The sequence below is a fragment of the Tamandua tetradactyla genome, chromosome 17 (assembly GCF_023851605.1).
Source record: "Tamandua tetradactyla isolate mTamTet1 chromosome 17, mTamTet1.pri, whole genome shotgun sequence".
Taxonomy (NCBI): Eukaryota; Metazoa; Chordata; class Mammalia; order Pilosa; family Myrmecophagidae; genus Tamandua; species Tamandua tetradactyla.
The window spans coordinates 5,159,385-5,183,044 of record NC_135343.1 but is presented as its reverse complement, the minus strand read 5'-3'; the positions used below and the strand labels follow the sequence as shown (position 1 = coordinate 5,183,044).

At 40.0% G+C, this 23,660-nt stretch overlaps 1 protein-coding gene and 1 long non-coding RNA gene across 6 annotated transcripts in view; one reads left to right on the top strand and one right to left on the bottom strand.

Moving 5' to 3' along the window:
* Positions 1–23,660, top strand: part of REV1 (REV1 DNA directed polymerase) — a 119,469-nt gene that overhangs the window by 8,648 nt on the left and 87,161 nt on the right. For 4 of the 5 annotated variants that reach the window (XM_077133858.1, XM_077133857.1, XM_077133861.1 and 1 more), the window contains 2 exons: positions 16,426–16,501; positions 23,174–23,235. In XM_077133858.1, coding sequence (XP_076989973.1) covers positions 16,466–16,501; positions 23,174–23,235 — 98 coding nt within the window. In that variant the 5' untranslated portion in view covers positions 16,426–16,465. Of the gene's footprint in view, positions 1–16,425; positions 16,502–23,048; positions 23,236–23,660 lie in introns of those variants that run through there. The other variant, XM_077133863.1, reaches the window with a different exon arrangement.
* LOC143660649 (uncharacterized) lies at positions 8,956–17,793 on the bottom strand. Its single transcript, XR_013164163.1, has 3 exons — positions 17,625–17,793; positions 9,330–9,411; positions 8,956–9,166 (listed from the first exon to the last, which is right to left on the bottom strand). It is a non-coding gene; the product is annotated as an uncharacterized LOC143660649 (long non-coding RNA).

Genomic DNA, 23,660 nt, shown 5'->3' with positions numbered 1-23,660 from the left:
CCAAACACCAATAGTGGCATTAACAAACAAATTCTGACTGCTAGAAGTGGGCCCCCAACTCAGGCAAAACTGATCAAGGCGGAAGTCGCCTATTGGGCTGACTGAAAGGGAGGAAAGGGGACGAAGTGGAGCCTTCTGCAGCTGTTTCTGCGGAGGCTTGGTTGCATCTGCACTCGGCACTGGGATTGCATAGGCTGCAACTGCCCCAAGCACGGAAACAGGCTGCTTTCAGGGCTGTCTACCACCCGAAACTTCCCCACGGGAGGGGTGAAACGCAGCTTAGGCGGAATCCCTCTCTCAAGGAATTCAGATCCCAGGGCTTCGCATTTTGAAGCCATTAAAACCAGCCTACAACCTTTCCTCTGTCTCCACCATGCCCCCAGCAGGGAGAGCCTTCCAAAGTTAAAGGAGCCACAACATATTTTGCTGGTGGGACCCACAGACAGACAAGCGCCACATACTGGGCAGGATAAGAAAGCAATCTCCAGAATAAACTAATTAAGGTAATTAAATGTCCAGACGCCAGCAAAAAATAACAGATCACACCAGGAAAATTGAAGATATGGCCCAGTCAAAGGAACAAACCAATAGTTCAAATGAGATACAGGAGCTGAGACAACTAATTCTGAATATACGAACAGAAATGGAAAACCTCTTCAAAAACCAAATCAATAAATTGAGGGAGGACATGAAAAAGGCAAGGAATGAGCAAAAACAAGAAATGGAAAGTCTGAAAAAACAAATCACAGAACTTATGGGAATGAAAGATACAGTAGAAGAGATGAAAAAAACAATGGAAACCTACAATGGTAGATTTCAAGAGACAGAGGTTAGAATTAGTGAACTGGAGGATGGAACATCTGAAATCCAAAAAGAAACAGAAACTATAGGGAAAAGAATGGAAAAATTTGAGCAGGGGCTCAGGGAATTGAATGATAATATGAAGCGCACAAATATACGTGTTGTGGGTGTCCCAGAAGGAGAAGAGAAGGGAAAAGGAGGAGAAAAACTAATGGAAGAAATTATCACTGAAAATTTCCCAACTCTTATGAAAGACCTAAAACTACAGATGCAAGAAGTGCAGCGCACCCCAAAGAGAATAGATCCAAATAGGCGTTCTCCAAGACACTTACTAGTTAGAATGTCAGAGGTTAAAGAGAAAGAGAGGATCTTGAAAGCAGCAAGAGAAAAACAATCCATCACATACAAGGGAAACCCAATAAGACTATGTGTAGATTTCTCAGCAGAAACCATGGAGGCAAGAAGACAGTGGGATGACATATTTAAATTACTAAAAGAGAAAAACTGCCAACCAAGACTTCTATATCCAGCAAAATTGTCCTTCAAAAATGAGGGAGAAATTAAAACATTTTCAGACAAAAAGTCACTGAGAGAGTCTAGTATCCAGAATTTATAAAGAGATTGTTCAACTCAACAACAAAAAGACAGCCAACCCAATTACAAAATGGGAAAAAGACTTGAACAGACACCTATCAGAAGAGAAAATAGAAATGGCCAAAAGGCACATGAAGAGATGCTCAATGTCCCTGGCCATTAGAGAAATGCAGATCAAAACCACAATGAGATATCATCTCACACCCACCAGAATGGCCATTATCAACAAAACAGAAAATGACAAGTGCTGGAGAGGATGCGGAGAAAGAGGCACACTTACCCACTGTTGGTGTGAATGTCAAATGGTGCAACCACTGTGGAAGGCAGTTTGGCGGTTCCTCAAAAAGCTGAATATAGAATTGCCATACGACCCAGCAATACCATTGCTGGGAATATACTGAAAGGAATTAAGGGCAAAAACACAAACAGACATTTGCACACCAATGTTTATAGCAGCGTTATTTACAATTGCAAAGAGATGGAAACAGCCAAAATGTCCATCAACAGACGAGTGGCTAAACAAACTGTGGTATATACATACGATGGAATATTATGCAGCTTTAAGACAGGATAAACTTATGAAGCATGTAATAACATGGATGGACCTAGAGAACATTATGCTGAGTGAGTCTAGCCAAAAACTAAAGGACAAATACTGTATGGTCCCACTGATGTGAACCGACATTCGAGAATAAACTTGGAATATGTCATTGGTAACAGAGTCCAGCAGGAGTTAGAAACAGAGTAAGATAATGGGTAATTGGAGCTGAAGGGATACAGACTGTGCAGCAGGACTAGATACAAAAACTCTAAAATGGACAACACAATAATACCTAATTGTAAAGTAATCATGTTAAAACACTGAATGAAGCTGCATCTGAGCTATAGGTTTTTTTTTGTTGTTGTTGTTGTTTTGCTTTTGTTTTTTTTTTTCTGTCTGGTTGTTTTTTTTTGTTGTTTTTACTATTATTATTACTTTTATTTTTTTTCTCTATATTAACATTCTATATCTTTTTCTGTTGTGTTGCTAGTTCTTCTAAACTGATGCAAATGTACTAAGAAACGATGATCATGCATCTATGTGATGATGTTAAGAATTACTGATTGCATATGTAGAATGGTATGATTTCTAAATGTTGGGTTAATTTCTTTTTTTTCTTTTTTCCGTTAATTAATAAAAAAATTAATTAATTAATTTAAAAAAAAGTCACTGAGAGAATTTGTGACCAAGAGAGAGGTATGGAGAAGAGTGTAGAAAGAAGGAAAATTGGATATGATATATATAATACAAAAGGCAAAATGGTAGAGGAAAGTATTACCCAAACAGTAATAACACTAAATGTTAATGGACTGAATTCCCCAATCAAAAGACATAGACTGGCAGAATGGATTAAAAAACAGGATCCTTCTATATGCTGTCTACAGGAAACACATCTTAGACCCAAAGATAAACATAGGTTGAAAGTGAAAGGTTGGGAAAAGATATTTCATGCAAATAACAACCAGAAAAGAGCAGGAGTTGCTATACTAATATCCAACAAAGTAGACTTCAAATGTAAAACATTTAAAAGAGACAAAGAAGGATACTATGTACTAATAAAAGGAACAATTAAACAAGAAGACATAACAATCATAAATATTTATGCACCGAACCAGAATGCCCCAAAATACGTGAGGAATACACTGCAAATACTGAAAAGAGAAATAGACACATCTACCATAATAGTTGGAGACTTCAATTCCCCACTCTCATCAATGGACAGAACATCTAGACAGAGGATCAATAAAAACAACAGAGAATTTGAATATTACAATAAATGAGCTAGACTTAACAGACATTTATAGGACATTACACCCCACAACAGCAGGATACACCTTTTTCTCAAGTGCTCATGGATCATTCCCAAAGATAGACCATATGCTGGGTCACAAAGCAAGTCTCAACAAATTTAAAAAGGTTGAAATCATACACAACACTTTCTCAGATCATAAAGGAATGAAGTTGGAAATCAATAATAGGCAGAGTGCCAGAAAATTCACAAATACGTGGAAGCTTGACAACACACTCTTAAACAACCAGTGGGTCAAGGAAGAAATTACAAGAGAAATTAGTAAATATCTCGAGGCGAATGAAAATGAAAATACAACATATCAAAACCTATGGGACGCAGCAAAGGCAGTGCTAAGAGGGAAATTTATTGCCCTAAATGCCTATATCAAAAAAGAAGAAAGGGCAAAAATTCGGGAATTAACTGTCCACTTGGAAGAACTGGAGAAAGAACAGCAAACTAACCCCAAAGCAAGCAAAAGGAAAGAAATAACAAAGATTAGAGCAGAAATAAATGAAATTGAGAACACGAAAACAATAGAGAAAATCAGTGAGACCAGAAGTTGGTTCTATGAGAAAGTCAATAAGATTGATGGGCCCTTAGCAAGATTGACAAAAAGAAGAAGAGAGAGGACGCAAATAAATAAGATCAGAAATGGAAGAGGAGACATAACCACTGACCCCACAGAAATTAAGGAGGTAATAATAGGATACTATGAACAAGTTTATGCCAATAAATACAACAATGTAGATGAAATGGACAACTTCCTAGAAAGGCATGAACAACCAACTTTGACTCAAGAAGAAATAGTTGACCGCAACAAACCAATCACAAGTAAAGAAATTGAATCAGTCATTCAAAAGCTTCCCAAAAAGAAAAGTCCAGGACCAGACGGCTTCACATGTGAATTCTACCAAACATTCCAGAAAGAATTAGTACCAACCCTGCTCAAACTCTTCAAAAAAATTGAAGTGGAGGGAAAGCTACCTAATTCATTCTATGAAGCCAACATCACCCTCATACCAAAACCAGGCAAAGATATTATAAAAAAAGAAAACTACAGACCAATCTCTCCAATGAACATAGATGCAAAAATCCTCAACAAAATTCTAGCAAATCGAATCCAGCAACACATTAAAAGAATTATACATCATGACCAAGTAAGAGTCATCCCAGGTATGCAAGGATGGTTCAACATAAGAAAATCAATTAATGTAATACACCATATCAACAAATCAAAGCAGAAAAATCACATGATCATCTCAATTGATGCAGAGAAGGCATTTGACAAGATTCAACATCCTTTCCTGTTGAAAATATGTTCTAGTTTGCTAGCTGCCGGAATGCAATATACCAGAAATGGAATGGCTTTTAAAAGGGGTGATTTAATGAGTTGCTAGTTTACAGTTCTAAGGCCGAGAAAATGTCCCAATTAAAAACAAGTCTAAAGAAATGTCCAATCAAAGGCATCCAGGGAAAGATACCTTGGTTCAAGAAGGCCAGTGAAGTTCAGGCTCTCTCTCTCTCAAGTGAGAAGGCACATGACGAACACAGTCAGGGCTTCTCTCTCAGCTGGAAGGGCACATGGCAAACATGGCGTCATCTGCTAGCTTACTCTCCTGGCTTCCTGTTTCATGAAGCTCCCCGGGAGGCGTTTTCCTTCTTCTTCTCCAAAGGTTGCTGGCTCGTGGACTCTCTGCATCTCATAGCTACATCGTTCTGCTTTCTCTGAATCTCTCTCTCCAAAATGTTTCCTCTTTTATAGGACTCCAGTAAACCAATCAAGACCCACTCAAATGGGTGGAGACATGTCATCTCCTAATCCAGTTTAACAACCATTCTTGACTAAATCACATCAACCACGGAGATGATCTCATTACAGTTTCAAACATACAGTATTGAATAGAGATTATTCTACCTTTAAGAAATGGGATTTATATTAAAACATGGCTTTTCTTAGGAGGCATACTTCCTTTCAAACCAGCACAAAACACTTCAAAGGATAGGAATACAAGGGAACTTCCTTAAAATGATAAAGGGAATATGTGAAAAATCCACAGCTAATATCATCCTCAATGGAGAAAAATTGAAAACTTTCCCCCTAAGATCAGGAACAAGACAAGGATGTCCACTATCACCACTGTTATTCAACATCGTGTTGGAAGTTATAGCCAGAGCAATTAGACAAGAAAAAGAAATACAAGGCATCAAAATTGGAAAGGAAGAAATAAAACTCTCACTGTTTGCAGATGATATGATACTATACGTCAAAAACCCTGAAAAATCCACAGCAAAACTACTAGAGCTAATAAATGAGTACAGCAAAGTGGCAGGTTACAAGACAACATTAAAAAATCTGTAGGGTTCCTATACACTAGCAATGAACAAGCTGAGGGGGAAATCAAGAAGCGAATTCCATTTACAATTGCAACTAAAAGAATAAAGTACTTAGGAATAAATTTAACTAAAGAGACAAAAGACCTATACAAAGAAAATGACAAAAAACTGTTAAAAGAAATCACAGAAGACCTAAATAGATGGAAGGGCATACCGTGTTCATGGATTGGAAGACTAAATATAGTTAAAATGTCAATCCTACCCAAATTGATTTACAGATTCAATGCAATACCAATCAAAATCCCAACAACTTATTTTTCGGAAATAGAAAAACCAATAAACAAATTTATCTGGAAGGGCAGGATGCCCTGAATTGCTAAAAGTATCTTGAGGAAAAAAAACGAAGCTGGAGGTCTCAAGCTGCCGGACTTTAAGGCATATTATGAAGCCACAGTGGTCAAAACAGCATGGTATTGGCATAAAGATAGATATATCGACCAATGGAATCGAATAGAGTGCTCAGATATAGACCCTCTCATCTATGGTCATTTGATCTTTGATAAGGCAGTCAAGCCAATTCACCTGGGACAGAACAGTCTCTTCAATAAATGGTGCCTAGAGAACTGGATATCCATACGCAAAAGAATGAAAGAGGACCCGTATCTCACACCCTATACAAAAGTTAACTCAGAATGGATCAAAGATCTAAAGATTAGGTCTAAGACCATAAAACAGTTAGAGGAAAATGTAGGGAGATATCTTATGAATCTTATAATTGGAGGTGGTTTTATGGACCTTACACCTAAAGCAAGAGCACTGAAGAAAGAAAGAAAATCAAAATGATAAAGGGAATATATGGCAGCTCCTCAAAATTAAACACTTTTGTGCATCAAAGAAGTTCATCAAGAAAGTAAAAAGACAGCCTACACAATGGGAGACAATATTTGGAAACAACATATCAGATAAAAGTCTAGTATCCAGAATTTATAAAGAGATTGTTCAACTCAACTACAAAAAGACAGCCAATCCAATTACAAAATGGGAAAAAGACTTGAACAGACACCTCTCAGAAGAGGAAATACAAATGGCCAAAAGGCACATGAAGAGATGCTCAATGTCCCTGGCCATTAGAGAAATGCAAATCAAAACCACAATGAGATATCATCTCACACCCACCAGAATGGCCATTATCAACAAAACAGAAAATGACAAGTGCTGGAGAGGATGTGGAGAAAGAGGCACACTTATCCACTGTTGATGGGAATGTCAAATGGTGCAACCACTGTGGAAGGCAGTTTGGCGGTTCCTCAAAAAGCTGAATATAGAATTGCCATATGACCCGGCAATATCATTGCTAGGTATCTACTCAGAGGACTTAAGGGCAAAGACACAAATGGACATTTGCACACCAATGTTTATAGCAGCGTTATTTACAATTGCAAAGAGATGGAAACAGCCAAAATGTCCATCAACAGACGAGTGGCTAAACAAACTGTGGTATATACATACGATGGAATATTATGCAGTTTTAAGACAGAATAAACTTATGAAGCATGTAATAACATGGATGGACCTAGAGAGCATTATGCTGAATTAGACTAGCCAAAAACTAAAGGACAAATGCTGAATGGTCCCACTGATGTGAACCAACATTAGTGAATAAACTTGGAATATGTCATTGGTAACAGAGACCATCAGGAAATAGAAATAGGGTAAGATAAGGGGTAATTGGAGCTGAAGGGATACAGACTGTGCAACAGGACTGGATACAAAAACTCAGAAATGGACAGCACAATACTACCTAATTGTAATGTAATTATGTTAAAACATTGAATGAAACTGCGTGTGAGGTATAGGTTTTTTTTTTCTCTCTATTGTCGTTTTATTTCTTATTCTGTTGTCTTTTTATTTCTTTTTCTAAATCAATGCAAATGTACTAAGAAATGATGAATATGCAACTATGTGATGATATTAAGAATTACTGATTGTATATGTAGATTGGAATGATATCTAAATGTTTTGTTAGTTAATTTTTTTAATTAATAAAAAAAAAGATAAAGGACCATTTACCTCTTGGTGTGGTGGGCAGTAATACTATCATTGAAGTTAATGGCAAAAAGGTCAGAGAAAGGCAGTATCCTTGGGGTGTTGCTGAAGTTGGAAATGGTGAACATTTACAATTCTAAGAAATATATTGATATGAACACGCATGCATGACTTGAAAGATGTCACTAATAATGTACAATATGAAAATTACAGAAGCAGAAAACTGGCAGCTGTGACTTACGGAGTTGATAACAACAAGAATAAAGGGCAGCTTACTAAGAGCCCTCTGACACAAATGGAGGAAGAAAGAAGGGAGCATGTAGCCAAGATGAAAAAGATGGAGATGGAGATGGAACAGGTGTTTGAGATGAAGGTCAAAGAAAAAGTTCAGAAAATGAAGGATACTGAAGCTGAGCTTCAGTGGCACCATGAGCAAGTGAAAAAGAATTTGAAAGCACAGTATGAAGAATTAGAGAAAAAAACGTCGTCAGTTTGTGGATGAAAAAGCAAATTGGGATGCTCAATAACATATATTAGAACAACAGAACTCTTCAAGAAGCTTGGAAAAGAACAAGAAGAAAGGGAAAATCTTTTAAACCCTCTATTGACCACCAGTTATGTATTAGTTGCCAATATGCCAGCTTGGACATCAGTGTTTGTTGGATCCATTTGACCATTTTGCACCAATTTTATCCATAATGATGGATTTAACAGCATGACAAAACTTATTATTTTGTTGTTGTTGTTCTTGATGGAGATTAAGATGCCTTGAATTGTCCAGGGTTGTTGTGTTCTTAGAAAGTAACAGCTCTAAGTACCTTTCCTACTTTTTTTTCCTTTTTTTAAAGCAGATGTCTTCAATGCAGCATATACAATAATGTAATTTAGCCTAACACAGTTGACAGTATTTTTTGACACTTCCATTGTTTAAAAATACACATGGAAATAAAATCTATATGCTTACACTGCACCTAGAGGTTTTTTGTAACAACCTTTTTGTTTGTTTGTTTGTTTGTGATTCTTTAAATATATACTGTTCTCATTAGTGCCTTCTTTAGCTAGAATCTCATTACTGCTTCATTTGTGTAATAACATTTAATTTAGATATTTTTCATATATTGACCCTGCTAAAATAGAGTATAGCATCTTTCATATGGTAGAAACCAACAAGGAAACTTTCCCTTAACTTCCTTTTTATACTTTATGGAAAGTAGCAGGGAGGAAATGCATTTATAGATCATTTCTAGGCAAAATTGTGAAGCTAACTACCAACCTGTTTCTACCTATGTGTGGTCTCTTCATTTTACTAGAAATGGCAATCATGACCTCTTGAAAAAAAGTCATCATCTGCAGTTTAGCTATATTCATATATTGCATTTCTGTTTTCTTTTGTTTGTATTGTAAAAATTCACATAATAAACAAAAGTAGTGATGTAAAAAAAAAGATTAAATGAGCAAATATTTATACTGTAGTAGGTATGTTTTTTGAATAGTCCACCACTTTGAAATGCTTTGGAAACAAAGAGGTTTTCTTATCTTGACAAGGTCGCCCGTAGAAACTGGAAGACAAATTAAAGAACTTTTAAGTGCTTTCCTTTTACCTAAGGGAATAGCTATAATCCCAGTGGAGCTCATTTAAAGCAGAGACCCTAAATCTTGTGGTAATGCTTCAGCTGACCACTATGCCCCCCAAAAAGACAACATTAACCAAGATGATTGTACCTGTAATCACACAGAATCCCACAGTAGAGAGAGGTCTCAGAGGTATCCAAAGCGACTATTATTAACTTTCACAGACAAGCCCCTGATTTGGGAAAAAAGCAAACGGGAAAGATTAGGATGCTCATTGCATGAAGATAACATTTGGTGCTCTCAGGACAGTCGACTAGTACCAAAAAATATAAAGTGGAGATTAGCAAAAATGCTTCATGATATTGCACAGAATAACAAATGAATTTACAACAATATTAGATTAACTTTAGTGGAGTAATTGTAGAGGTATCGTTGAGGGTGTTTTCCAAAACATGACCAACTTGCCAATGGCACAATCCTGGTAAAACTGTGAAGATGAGACATGGACAGCTACCAAAGCTCAAGGGCCCTATGAATGTCTCCAGAAAGACTGTACAAATACCTCCTGTACTGGGTTACAGATATGTTTTGGTTATTCTCTATTCTCAGGGTATTTTGAATCTTTTCCTTGCTAGAGAGCAATAGCCCTATATGTGGCAAAACAACAACAACAACAAAATAACACCTTGGTTTTGTTTTTCCAACTTTGGAAATTTCACTTTTCTGTCTAGCAAATTAACACCTTGCTTTTGTTTTTCCAACTTTGGAAATTTCACTTTTCTCTCTGGTGCTAGGGACGTTTGTTTTACAAGTACTGTTATTAAAGAACTCTGTAAAGTTTTGCCTTTTACTCAGAAACTGTGCTACCTTAACATTCACAATCATCAGAAAAAAAAATAGAGAACTCATGGAATTCCAAAATAAGATTAGCAAAGCTCTCAGAAACCCTTGAACTCCTGTGGTCAAAATACTACTGGTAGCTCTAATGTCCATAAAACCACCCCTCTCTGAAACCCACAAGTTATCGCTTTATGAAGGCCATCCTATGTGTTTGGGAATTTCACTCCCAATCTTAGATTCTGTCCCATTACAAGGAGATATATTTAACCACTGCAGGGGACTCATGCAGTTCTTCCAGATTTAACATCAACAGGTAAAAGCTGCATTTCCAGAACTCCCATTTAAACAGCTTCTGAATGATCTGCAACCTGGAGATTTAGTCTTCTGACAAAGACACCAGAGGAAAAATGCCCTTAAGTCTCACTGGAAAGGATATTATCAAATACTGTTAACAAATAACAGCAGCAAAACTCCAAGGTATTGATCCTTGGATTCATGTTTCCCAACTCAAAAGATACACCTCACTTCTTTCTGGCTCCAGGACATCCATTCCATTTAAAGCCTTCAACTGAGGATTCTTGGAAATCCTCCAGAATTCACCAACCTCAGAGCAGGACAGATTCATCCAAGATAATAGCAGTGAACCTCTGAAGTAGACATCTCCCCCCAGGGTAATTGTGATGGTTAGGTTCATGTGTCAACTTGGCCAGATGATGGTGCCCAATTGTCTGGTCAAGCAAGAACTGGCCTATCTGTTGCTGTGGGACATTTCATTGTCTTAAATCATCAGCACATTGAATGCATCCTTGGCTGATTATATCTGCAGCTGATCAAGGGCAGTGTGTCTTCAATGGCACATGATGTATAACCTAATCAGTTGAAGGTTTTAAAGGAGAAATCAGAAGAAAGACTTTCTCAACTTCAGCCAGCTAGCCTCTCCTGGAAATTCATTGACGAACTTCTTCAGAGTTGCTAGCTTGCACCCCACCCTGTAGAATTTGTACTCATGCATCTCCACAGTTACATGAGACGCTTTTATAAAATCTCATATGTACAGATACCTCCTCTTGTTTCTGTGTCCCTAGATAACCCTGACTACTACAATAATGGAACAAGATTAATTTGGATGCTTTACTGTCCTTTCACTCTACTACTAAATCTTGCCTATTATCTCACTTTAACACCTTCTAGAACACTAATATTATCTCCATCTTCATCCTATTATTTCTCCCTTAAGAATAAACAACATACACATATTTCTCCCAGACCATAGCAACTCCTCCAAATAATGTATCACTGGATCTGTAACCCCTTATTTGATCTTGCTGACAAAAATTTAATAGCTCATCCTTTAAATCCTTCAGGAGGCTAGTTCCCTTTTAGCAGACCCCCTCTATAGTTTAAGTTCTTCTTGCATCATCAATTCCCAACCTCCAGTCTTCAAAAACTGGACTTTGACCTTATGCCAGCCAGGGGCTTCTGCTGAGATCCTTATAAATGTATCAGCGACAGGCGCTAACGTGGGGTTACACTGGTCTAGAAAGACTCAGCCAGCTCACAGAAATGGTTTAATTCCCCTCAGTGAACATGCCGGTCCTGAGAGACGTGTTGACTCATTCCTATGATAATAAGTGATATTTATACCCCCCCCCATTCAATCTGAGTCCTCTAGGCTTCTGCCTCTTTACTGTTTGCTCACTGAGCCTGTGTATTCAGTGTAATGGTTAGAGATCACCAGGTATTTAAAACTAAGCCCCCCAGTCCCCACCCCCAGTAGATCCTGTGTCCTTGAAATGCATATCCAGAAGCCTTCAAAATGAGGCAAGCACAAGCTATTTGGAAGAATTTCCATGAGGGTTATCTGATGCTCCCTGTAAGCTATGATTCTCAGAATAGAAATAATACAATTAGAAAGGTGGTTTGATACTTGTGTTTGATTTTAGCAGAAGTCATAAACGACACTACTTCCACTCAGAAAGCCCCAGAACTAGTCTGAAGTCATTAGCCAGAGTTGTCATGGACACTTATCTAGGCTTTAGGTTCCTCTTAGCCAGCCAAGGGAGAGTCTGTGCTAGAGCAAATACTTCTTCTTGTACCTATATAAATATTGCCCAGTAAATACAACAACCTATGACTCAGCTGAAAGAAAAAGCCATCTATCTCTCTAAAACAGACTCAGGTGGAATACTGCAGGTTTCCCTTGCCTGGATTTCATAATTTAGACCCTTGTCTTTGAGGCCTATTACAAAGACTAATTGTTTCTGATAATTGCCTGTGTTACTACTGGCCATTGAACCCTGTCCAGAGTTTTAAATGTTTCTGGGCAGCCATTGTCATATCAGAGGTACAACTCATCCTACCACAGAAGGAGAAGGAAAGATTAGCCCTGGATCAACTACACACTACACCCAATGGACACTCTTCTGATCTTAATCAATAAAATCCTGGCGGTGGTGAAAATCCGGCTGCCATGGATTAATGTCCTGTGGCTGACTTCATTTGCCCTTGGCCAAAAGGGAGGAATAAGAAATGAAAAACCAGTAGCCCCTGACACACAGATGCTGGCTTGACTCACAGCTGAGCCATCTAGTCTCCTGCTAGACATAAACAGTCTCACAGAAACCAGCATCAGACAAAGCTGCTCTGGGACAATGATGAAGACATAGCAAGGCCACTTCATAATTTTGTCTAAGCACAGACAAAAACAAGGTCATTGTGCTACCCACAAAGCACCAAATGCCCCTCTTCTCAGCCAAATGAGTGACTGTTACTTCATTACCAGACAACTTTATCCTCCTTCTAGTCTTCTGTCCCTATAGACGAGATTTATTGAGATACCCACTATAGAATTGCCCCTGGTTTTTGACAGAGTCCAATCTAGAGTGAACCCTTGCTGGCTTAGTCTCTACCCCAGTCATCCAACCAAAGTCAAAATCACATAATAGATTCTTTTGAACATCCTCGGACTGAGATGCCCCCTGCCCTTCATAGTGTGTGTTCTCCCTCACTGCACTGAGTCTAAACCCACCTTGTTCAACTCCAACCATGTTCCTGGTATTCTTTGCTGGAGGGAAATTCAAAGCCATCATAGGGAGAGTCATAACAGAGACAATGACTTAGGAAGAATCATCTGAAAGTAATGGGTGGGGAGGTAATAATTTAGGAAGTGGTCGTGCTTATCTAGAAATGAAGAAATAAGGTGTTTTAGTTTGCTAGCTGCCAGAATGCAACACACCAGAGACAAATTGGCTTTTAATAAAAGGGGATTTATTTCATTAGTTCTTCAGAGGAAAGGCAGCTAACTTTCATCTGAAGTTCTTTCTTATGTGGGAAGGCTCAGGGTGATCTCTGCTGCCCTTCTCTCCAGGCCTCTGGGTTCCAGCAACTTTCCCCAGGGTGTTTTCTTTTGCATCTCCAAAGGAGTGGGCTGAGCTGCGAGTGCTGAGCTGCTTGGGCTGTGCTACATTGACCTCTCTCATTTAAGCACCAGCCAATTAAATCAAACATCATTCATTGTAGCAGGCATGCCTCCTAGCTGACCACAGATGTAATGAGCAACAGATGAGGTTCACGTATCATTGGCTCATGTCCGCAGCATCATAACTAGGCAACTTCACCTGGCCAAGTTGACAACTGAATCCGGCTACCACGTGGGTCTTGAGAAGTTACTGGAGTCCTATAAAAGAGGAAACATTTTGGAGAATGAAGGAGATTCGGAGAGAGCAGAGAATGCTGCAGCACCACGAAGCAGAGAGTCCACAGCCAGCAACCTTTGGAGATGAAGAGGGAAGATGCCTCCCAGGGAGTTTCATGAAACAGGAAGCCAGGAGAAGAAGCTAGCAGATGATGCTGCGTTTGCCATGTGCCCTTCCAGATGAGAGAGGAACCCTGACTGTGTTCACCATGTGCCTTCTCAGCTGAGAGAGAAACCCTGAACTTCATCGGCCTTCTTGAACCAAGGTATCTTTCCCTGGATGCCTTTGATTGGGCATTTCTATAGACTTGTTGGGACATTTTCTTGGCCTTAGAACTGTAAACTAGCAACTTATTAAATTCCCCTTTTTACAACCCATTCTGTTTCTGGTATATTGCATTCCGGCATCTAGCAAACTAGAACATAAGGGATTGTGCCCAGACTGTGGTTATGAGGATGAAGGTGGAGGAAAATCTTCAGAGACATTTTGGAAGTGGTGGGACTGACTAATTATCATTCATTTATTCATCTAGCCAGTGCCTGCCAAGTGCTCGGACAGGAAGCTCAGGTTCTAATAAGGGAGGATAACAAAGACGACAAAGACTTTGTTGTCTTCTATCACATGCATGTGATAGAAGGGGTTGTGATAGAAGGGGTTGCAGAAGGGGCCAACCCTCAATCTTGGGGTTTGTACATATGAAACTTATCCCCGCAGAGGATAGGCTAAGTCTACTTAAAATTAGGCCTAAGAGTCACCCCCAGAGAACCTCTTTTGTTGCTCACATGTAGCCTCTCTGTCTCAACTAACAAGCAACTACACACTATACCCAATGGACACTTCTAATCTTAAGCAATAAAATCACAGCCCTCCCCCTCTGTACGTGGGACTTGACTCCCAGGGGTGTAAACCTTCCTGGCAATGTGGGACAGAAATCCTAAAATGAGCTGTGACTCAACGTCAAGGGATTGAGAAAACCTTCTTGACCAAAAGGGGGAAGAGCGAAATGAGACAAAATAAAGTGTCAATGGCTGAGAGATTTCAAACAGAGTCGAGAGGTTATCCTGGAGGTTATTCTTACACATTATATAGATATCACCTTTTTAGTTAAGGTATAATGGAGAGGCTGGAGGGAAGTGCCTGAAAATGTAGAGCTGTGTTCCAGTAGCCATGTTTCTTGAAGATGATTGTATAATGATATAGCTTTTGCAGTGTGACTGTGTGATTGTGAAAACCTTGTGTCTGATGCTACTTTTATTTATGGTATGGACAGATGAGTAAAACATATGGATTAAAAATAAATAAATAATAGGGGGAACAACTGTTAAAATAAATTTAGTAGATTGAAATGCTAGTGATCAGTGAAAGGGAGGGGTAAGGGGTATGGTCTATATGAATTATTTTCTTTTTTTGAATTGATGCAAATGTTCTAAGAAATTATTATGATGAATATACTGCTGTGATGATATTGTGAGTTATTGATTATATATCAAGAATGGAATGAGCATATGGTAAGAATGTTCGTGTTTGAATGTTATGTTTTAAAAATTAATTAATTAATTAAAAAAAGAGAGTGGGGTAGTGTGAAGGCGAGAGAACAAAGCAGTTGGCAGGGGCCATTGTAAATGGGCTGGTCAGGGAAGGCATTTCACAGTGGCCAACTATGAGACAAGACCTGAAGAAGGGGCAGCCACTGGCCACCCGGAGCCTAGAAAGAGCTCTTCAGGCAGATTTTTAAGGATAAAGACCCTGTGGTGAGGGCGTGCAAGGGTGGTTCAGTGGTAGAATTCCCACCTGCCATGTGGGAGACCTGGGTTTGTTTCTTGGCCCATGCATTCCCTCCGTCCCCACCTCCCCCCCCCCCCCAAAAAGACGCTGTGGTGAAGTCAAGGGAAAGTACTACGTTTAAAGGGTTGTGGTGAGAGAAAGGGAGAGTGGAACGAAGTTAGAAGCAGGGTCGTACATGTCAAGACAAGAATTTTGCCAAGGAGAAAGGAGCCAGACTGCATGGATTCATGCTGTCTATTTCAAAAGCCCCTTTCCCTGATCTTTCTTCACTATTTTCTCCTTTGATGCGTCCCTTCCCACGTTCCCCTCTTGGTTTCTGGGCTTTCTCAGCAGTGGTGTCCCACTCCCAGGCCACTAGTGGGACCTTGTTCCCCCTTCTTCCTGGTTCTCAAGTTGGGCCACTTCCTACTCTCAGACTCAGCATTTTGAAATCAATTTCCCATGCAGGAATTTGCATATCAGGCTTACTAAAAATTAGTATGTATGGAACAGCCAAGCCACCAGCTTTCCTTCATAACACAGCAAAGCCCTCCGGAAATGCCTGAGGTATAGTTAAGTGTGACTAGCTTGTGTCTAGAAATGGGACCAAATTGGCTTTTTAAAAAGTCCAGTTCCTTTCCCATAGCTTTCTTTTGGCTATTTTCACACTACAGATTTTTCATTTGCCTGAGCTATTGGAATATTCTGAGCTAGTCTTTCAGTGGCTTTCTCCTCCCCTCCTCCAAGATAATGGTGGTTCTTCCTACTTTGAAATCTTTCTCACATTGGTAGTGGTTTTTTTTTCCCTTCCCCATAATTTTTTTCAAGGTTCACCTATATTTCTGCTTATTTGCCGAATACCCTTGAGGCAATAATATCTGAGCTTGGTGCTTTCCTTAGCTGAAATGCCTTCTTCCTATTAGTAATTATGTCTCACCTCCCTTTAGCTCCGTCTCCTGAGCATCAGCTGTTGTTCCTAGATACAAGATGCTTCATTTTGGCAATTCTCCACTCCCTCTCTCTGTGAGTAATGAAATTGTCTTTCTTTATCCCTTTTGTACTCTGAACCTTTTTTTGTTTTTTCTTAAGTGATAATATGTGATGTGTTGTGTGTGTGGCTTAAAAGCTTATGATCGTGAAAGCTGCTAATGATACTGAGTCTCTTGATTTTTTAATCTTTCCTTGATTAAACTCATACAATGATTAATTCTGTCTATTATAATTCCCGTATATTTATTCTGGCTCTCTCGTATCGCAAACACACATAAAAACACACTCAAACGCTCTCTCTGTTGTTCTATCTTTTAGTGAATATATTCCTGTGGCCATTGTAGCTTTTTAAATTTCTATTAGATGAATTCTATTATTTTGAATATTTCAGTACAACTTGATATAACTGGCATTCTGATTTTGTTTAGTTTTCAAACCTTTAACATTAAGATTTTCAAGAATTTGAGAGCTATAGAAGACACTGGAAACTCTGTCCCTTCATTTCACAGACCAGAACTTTGAGGTTCAGGAAAGTCAAACTATTTGTCCAAAATGAAGCAGCTCATCAGTGGCAAAGTCAGAACGAGAAACCTGGTCCTTGCTTCCTCTTTCTACAACCTAAAGGCATCTCTAAGGCGTTGTTTATGTTGGGATACCCTCAATATGAATGATCGTTTTCACGTCATGTGCATTAACCATTTTTTTCCTTCAGTATTTGTATCTGGAAACCCGATACAAAATATCCGGAAACCCGGTATTAAAAGAGAAATCTTTTAATAAAAGCCAGAAACAGACTCCATCCTTCAATGTCCCTGCAGCTCAGTGGAGTTTTTGTTGATATAGTGAGTAAAGTCTCTGGGCTTTATTTCCAGCTCTCCTATGGGCTTGGTATGTAACTTCAGGAATATTCTCCTTTTAGGCCTACCTAATATGTTGGGTTCCAGTTACAGACAGATCCTAAGAAAGACCTTGCCTAAGACAGTGTGAAAATGAGATCTACAACATCACTTAGGACAGTAAATTTGGAGGTGTGTACTTACTTCTTACCCAGAAATTTGATTCTCATCTCTCTCATGCTAGGTAGAATACATTTCTAAGCCTCTCCCACTAAGCCCAGGATTAAGGGCAATTTAGAATTTTCCTTTGGTTTGCTTACTGGTTCGAGGGAAATGCTGACAAACTTGACCTGTTTTCCTCATGTGGCTTTTCTCTACACAGTGGGACATGGTTAGTCCCTAGATCAAGTTCCATTAAATGGTCCAGCGTCATGGGAATTTGCTTGACACTCTTAATCTGCACCCCCCCCCCCCCCCCCAAAGCTGACTCCAGAGCTATTGCCTCCAATCCTGGGCCTTTGTGATGTCAGCAGGAAGAGGACCCGTTAACTCTCTGTGGAAGGTTTTATCAGCCTTTCAGATCAGTGAAATGCAAGGTCTTCAATCTTAGGAAGTACTTCCTGCTTGCAAGTAACTGAAACCAAGTTGAGTCAGCTCAAGCCAAAGAAAACTCCACTCCAAGGCCACAGGCCTGTAACAGAGAGCACAAGGCAGGGATGGGGCAGGGCTAGGAAGGTGTGGACCCATCCAGGGCTTGGAAAACCTCTAAAGGGAGCCCAGGCTGGGTTTTCTCCACCTCTGGCTGCTTCACTCCAAGAATCTGCATTCCCGAAGTCTACAGAGACTTCCGGAACCCAGCCTATGAGTTCACTCAGAGTTCCCAGTGGTATGTGCCACATGGAGATTTCTTCTCTCTCTGTCTTGGTTCCAAATTCCCTCGGAAAGGAGTCTTGTTTAGGTCCTGTACCCACCCAATTGAGGCTTGCAATAAGTAGAGGTAGAGTGCAATTAAATGTGTAGGGTTCTTTGTGATTTTCTAATCACAGAATAAACGTTCATAATGGCATAGCCTCAAATGTAAATGTAAGCACTGATAGCATATTCTCAAATCTGCTCAATTTTCTTCACCTAAGCAAACTTTCCTTATCATTTTAAGTAGAAATGGTATACTTTTTACTTTTTTTTCCAGACGGGTACTTGGTGGTAGTATTCCCAAGCACTCATAAATAAAATACATTGCTTCACAAAGAGAAGAAAAATTAGAGAAAGAAAGAGGCAGGAAGAAAATCAATCACTCAGAGAAGATTATTGTTCTCTCTTCCTTATCTCATGCATGTCCGCTCCATCCTTCTGGTTGTTCAGAAAAGCCTACCGTCATCTTTCATACTTTATGTCCCATATGCAGTTCTTCAGCAAATCCTACTGACTTGGTCTTAAGACCATCTTCAAAGTCTGACCACTTCTCATTTCCACCATGACCACCCTAAACCAAGAGGCCCTCAGCCCTCCCCAGAGCCTCCAGCTTTATTTCCTCTCCTCTCATTTACTAGTATATCATCAAGATTTTGTTCTTACCTTTCCACAGGGCTTGTCTAAGCCACCAGTGACCTCCACATTGCCAAGTCCAATGTCCATTCTCAGTCCTTACCTTACTTGAATTATCTGTTATGTGTGATCTTCCTTTCATTTTTGAAACTAGTCCCTTCTTTTGCCTTTCAAGTCATCTCTCTTATTTCTCTGCTTCACTGACTGCTTGCCTGTTTTGGCTACCTTTACTAGTTCCTCATCATCTCGACAACATCCATGTATCACAATACTCTAAATCTCATTCATCAAACATCTTTTCTCTATATACTCATCACCTAATTGTATCCAGCTCTATGATTTAAAGAATCATCCATAAATTAAGATCTTCAAAATTTATATCCTGAACTGGGACATCTCCCCAGATTCTACAATTGAGTACCTAACTGCCTACTTGCATATCTAAGTAATCTCTACTTGCATATCTAATAAATATTTCAAATGTAACATGACTAAAGCAGGATTCCTGATTTTGACTCCCCAAACCCACCCTTCCTCCAGTCTTCCCCACTTGTCAGCCGGAAAGATTCCTTTAATTCTGATTTTATATATCACTCCTCTGCTCAAAACCCTTCAAAAGTTCCATTATACTCAGCATAAGGTCTTTACTGTGGCCTCCAAGGCCTAACACAGTGGCTCTCTGCCACCCCCTGGCTTTATCTCTGACCATTCTCCTCCTTGTCACTCCAGTATTTACTGGCCTTAAGTACTCAGGTATGTTTCCACCTCAGGGCCTTTGATCTTGCTGTCTCCTGTGCCTAGAATATCCTTCCTGGAGGTGCCTGCATGGCTCCTTGTCTGCTCCAGAGACTCCTTACCAAAGAGGTCTTTCCTGACCACTCGTATAACTACAACCACTCTTCTCTACCCAGGCTCACCATCCTTCCTCCCATTTTCCATAGCACTTACCATGCCTGACATACTACATGCACACTTTTTTTTTATTTGCATAATACCTTTACTCTCTAGAAAGTAAGCTCCACTAGAGCTTCATTCAGTTAATTGACTGTTTCATGTCTCCAGCATCCTAAGCAGAACTTGAATGAATCAATAAAACAGCTGAACCAACCCCTTAGACTTCTTCATAGCCTGTGTACCCAGAGGCCTCCCATTCTCCAACTTCAGTATAACAGTAGAAATTTATTTTCTGAAGAGGCTGAGCTAGAGAGGTTCTGGATTAAGGAACATAAGGCAAAGTTGAAGATGGAGATGCCTGGATGAAAATGGGACTGAGTGAAGTGTACATAAGAGACACTGAGATAGCCAGGTTCTTTTCCACCCCCATCACTCTGACTCCGACCGGTTCATACTCCAGCAACCAGGCCTGTCTCCTAGCAGGAGATGGGAAGATCTTCCTTTAGAGAAAATGAACCATCCTCTCCAAGAGACCAATAGTTACTGATATTTAGGGGTTTCAAACAAAAAAACAGCAGTCTCCCCTGATTATCTGGTAGTGAATTCCCCTACTCATCAATCCCTTAAATGCTACACAGTGGTTTTAGCACCTCATGCTTAAACATTGATAGTCAGATTACCAACATTTGAGAAAAGTATCTAATATGAAAGTTAAAAACCAAACAGTGAAAAGAAGAAATAGAGACATACAAGGAGAAGAAAACTTTTAAACAATATCATTAATATCCATAGAGAGATAAGGAAATGATCTCTGCTATAAGAAGATAATTACATTTTTTAAAAAAATAAAGAATCTTCACAGTGCAAAAGAAGAAAGCTCTTGGAAATGTAAAATATGATAGTAGGAATTTTGAAAGTTAATTGAAGGTTTAGAAGTTAGTGAGGAAATCTGGAAAGCAGGCCAAAAAACAGAGAAAATTTAAATAAATGATCAGAGAAATAGTACAAGAAAAGTTGATGAACGTGAGCTTCCAGATTGAAAGGGTCCTCCAAGTGCCCAACATAAACAGAAAAAAGAACTACACCACAACATATCATTGTGCAATTCCAGAACACCAGATATAAATAGAAGATTTAGAGATAAACAAAAGATACAAACCAAGGAATAGGAATCAGAATAGCATCAGATTTTCAAGGGTGGAAGCCACAACACAATTTTCCGAGGGAAAATTATTTCCAACTTATAAACAAGTGCCACTCGATCTGACAACCATACATGAGAGTAGGAGAAAGAAAAAAAAAGACCTCTCTTGCACTGTTTCTCAGGAAGCTATGAAAAGATGTGGACACTCTAAAATACAAAGGACTGAATCAAGAAAGAAGACACGAGGAGACATGGGTTCAAGATGGAGAAAGGGGAAGGGAGTTCCAAAGCGGCGAAAAGAGATCTCAGAACAACGGCTGTGCATCAGAACTAGTGAACCAACAACCCAAACTGCACCTGGTCCTAACTGCCCTCCACCTCCCCACCCCAAACCCATTCTCCATGCAGCAGCCAGAGTGGCTTTCTAAAGCCACCTTATTGCTTAAACCTTTCAATAGCTTCCCATTGCCCTTGGGATAGAATGGGAACAACTCCATATAATTCATGCTCAGGCCCCTCTTGCCTCTGCACACTCCTTTTTTCAGCATGCCCCCCTCCCCCCACCTTCCTCTGCGGTTCACACTCGACAGTTTCTGGACTGTTCCCTGGTCTCTCCCTTCTCTGCCTTCGCACAGGGTGTTCCTCTGTCAGGAGTGGCACTGCCCTAACTAACTGACTAATCTCTCAGCCCTTGCAGAGATGTCATATTCCTCAAGAAGCCTTGTGACCCCTTTCCTACATGTCTCCCCTAAAGGCCTTCTGGTGGCAGTCCTGAGCCTCTACTGCTGGTGCATGTTGACTCATTTACCTCCCTCACTTGGCCAGAAGCATTTTGAAAGCAGAAAAGGTATTTTGTTCACTGGCCACTGTTCAGTGGTCTGGTATACAGAATGCACACCATGACTATTGTTTAATTATCCTGAATTTTGTGAAGTGTGAAGATCTGGAACTATATGTGCCTGTCCATGGCCCTTTTTTACTCTGTTGCAAAAAAAAAGATAACATATATCTGAAAGAATTCAAAATTCAGACCTTTCTGTAGGCTTGTGCTGCTACTTCCTTGTCATTTCATCTTTCAGTTTAGAGTGCTGAATGCCTTCTACCATCAGCACAGGTGCGCCTGCCTAGGTGTAAATCACACAAGTCTGTGCACATCGCCCAAGGGACTTGAGGACAAACCTGTTTCTTAATGGTTTCATGTCGTCATTTTCTGTTTTTGGAACTTGAAACTAGATGTGGATGCTTCCAAGGAATAGTTTACTACTGAATCTGAGGTTTAAAGACCACACCAATCTCTGTCCTTGCCCAGAGCTCACCTTGCAAGGGGAGAGGATCGAAACTTTCACAAACCTCCTTGAAATGGTAGAAATTTCAAAAATGAATTTTAATTAAGTGCAGAGAAGAGTGAAAAAGTGCAGTGTGCCAAAGCACCCCTCAAGTGGGGGTGGGGGTGTCCGGGGTGGTCACCTCAGCTGCCTGTTCAAGGCTCAAACCAGCTCCCCTTATTCCTTATGAGATAAAACGAAAGTAGACAAACGAATGTAGGTAACTTTATAAAATTGAAATTATTCATGAATTATGGGATAGCATAAGATAGGATGTTCCGCAGTGGACAAAAATAAAAGAAAACCTCGGCAAAATTCTTTGCACCAAGAAGTCTAGAATTTGTATACATTTTATTTATGTAGTTTTCTTTTCTCTCTCTTTTTTTTTATCCTATTTTGTCTAATGGAACTTTTTCCTCCTTACTGGAGGTTGCCTACCAGTTTACACTGAAGTGTTGTTAAACCATCCTAGGGCATTTTGCAAAGGTGTTGCCAAGATCAGTTTAACAACGTTGGTGTTACCTGCATGAGAAAATGCAGGAAAAAAACAAGACCTTTGACTCAAAAAGAAGAGCGCGGGAAAGAACACCGAAAGAGAAATCCAAGAGTACATTTCCTGTGCAGTTCGCAGGCTGTTTTTCAACCTGAAAATCAACTTTTGCCGTTACTTGTTAATGGAAACACCGCCACATAGAGATAGCCAGAAAACGAACCCAGACTGACCAGGGGCTGCCCGGGCAACCGGCGGCATGTCAGCAAGTGACCGCAGCGCTGTGGGGGCAGCTGGTGACGGGCCTGTCGCGACCAGGCCGTTTTCAATTGTGACGTGGGAAAAAAGCACACCATCTGACTTGGGACCGTGAGCGATGGGTTGAAGTGCATTTACAAAGGGCTACGAAATGCAAAAATGAAAGGGCTAGAATAAAGAAGCAACTTATTTAAATATTTTGTTTTGTCCTAGGTCTGCAAAGTCAGTTTTCGCAAGAGCCCAGATTGTTTCCCAAGTGTTTGCAAACTCTTCAGGTATTTTGGGACAAGAATAACGGGGGCCTGGGAACGGAGTTTGGCTTCCTGCTTGTGATTTGCAACAAGAAAGGCCGTTGTGACGGCAACGTGGGATCTCTTGTCGAATGACACTAGCAGGGGTGGGAATGGCACGTCCTTATGGGAAAATAGCTTTTTGCTACCTGTCTTCAGTTAAAACTGTATTTAAGCACACATACGTGTAATTTTTTTTATATTCGTAGAAAATGGCTTGCGTGTGAGGCCCCAGTGCTGCACGCGGATTGGGAACCACTTGGTGATACTTGCCCTAGTTTCTGAATTATCCAGGTGCAGCGCGGACGCGCTGCGATAGGACAGTGTTGGGTTTGCACCTCTGTGGGCCTTGGCGCCGCTTTCGCTCCCCCTACCCTAGGCGGGCGGGGGTTCTCCATAGCGCCCGGGGC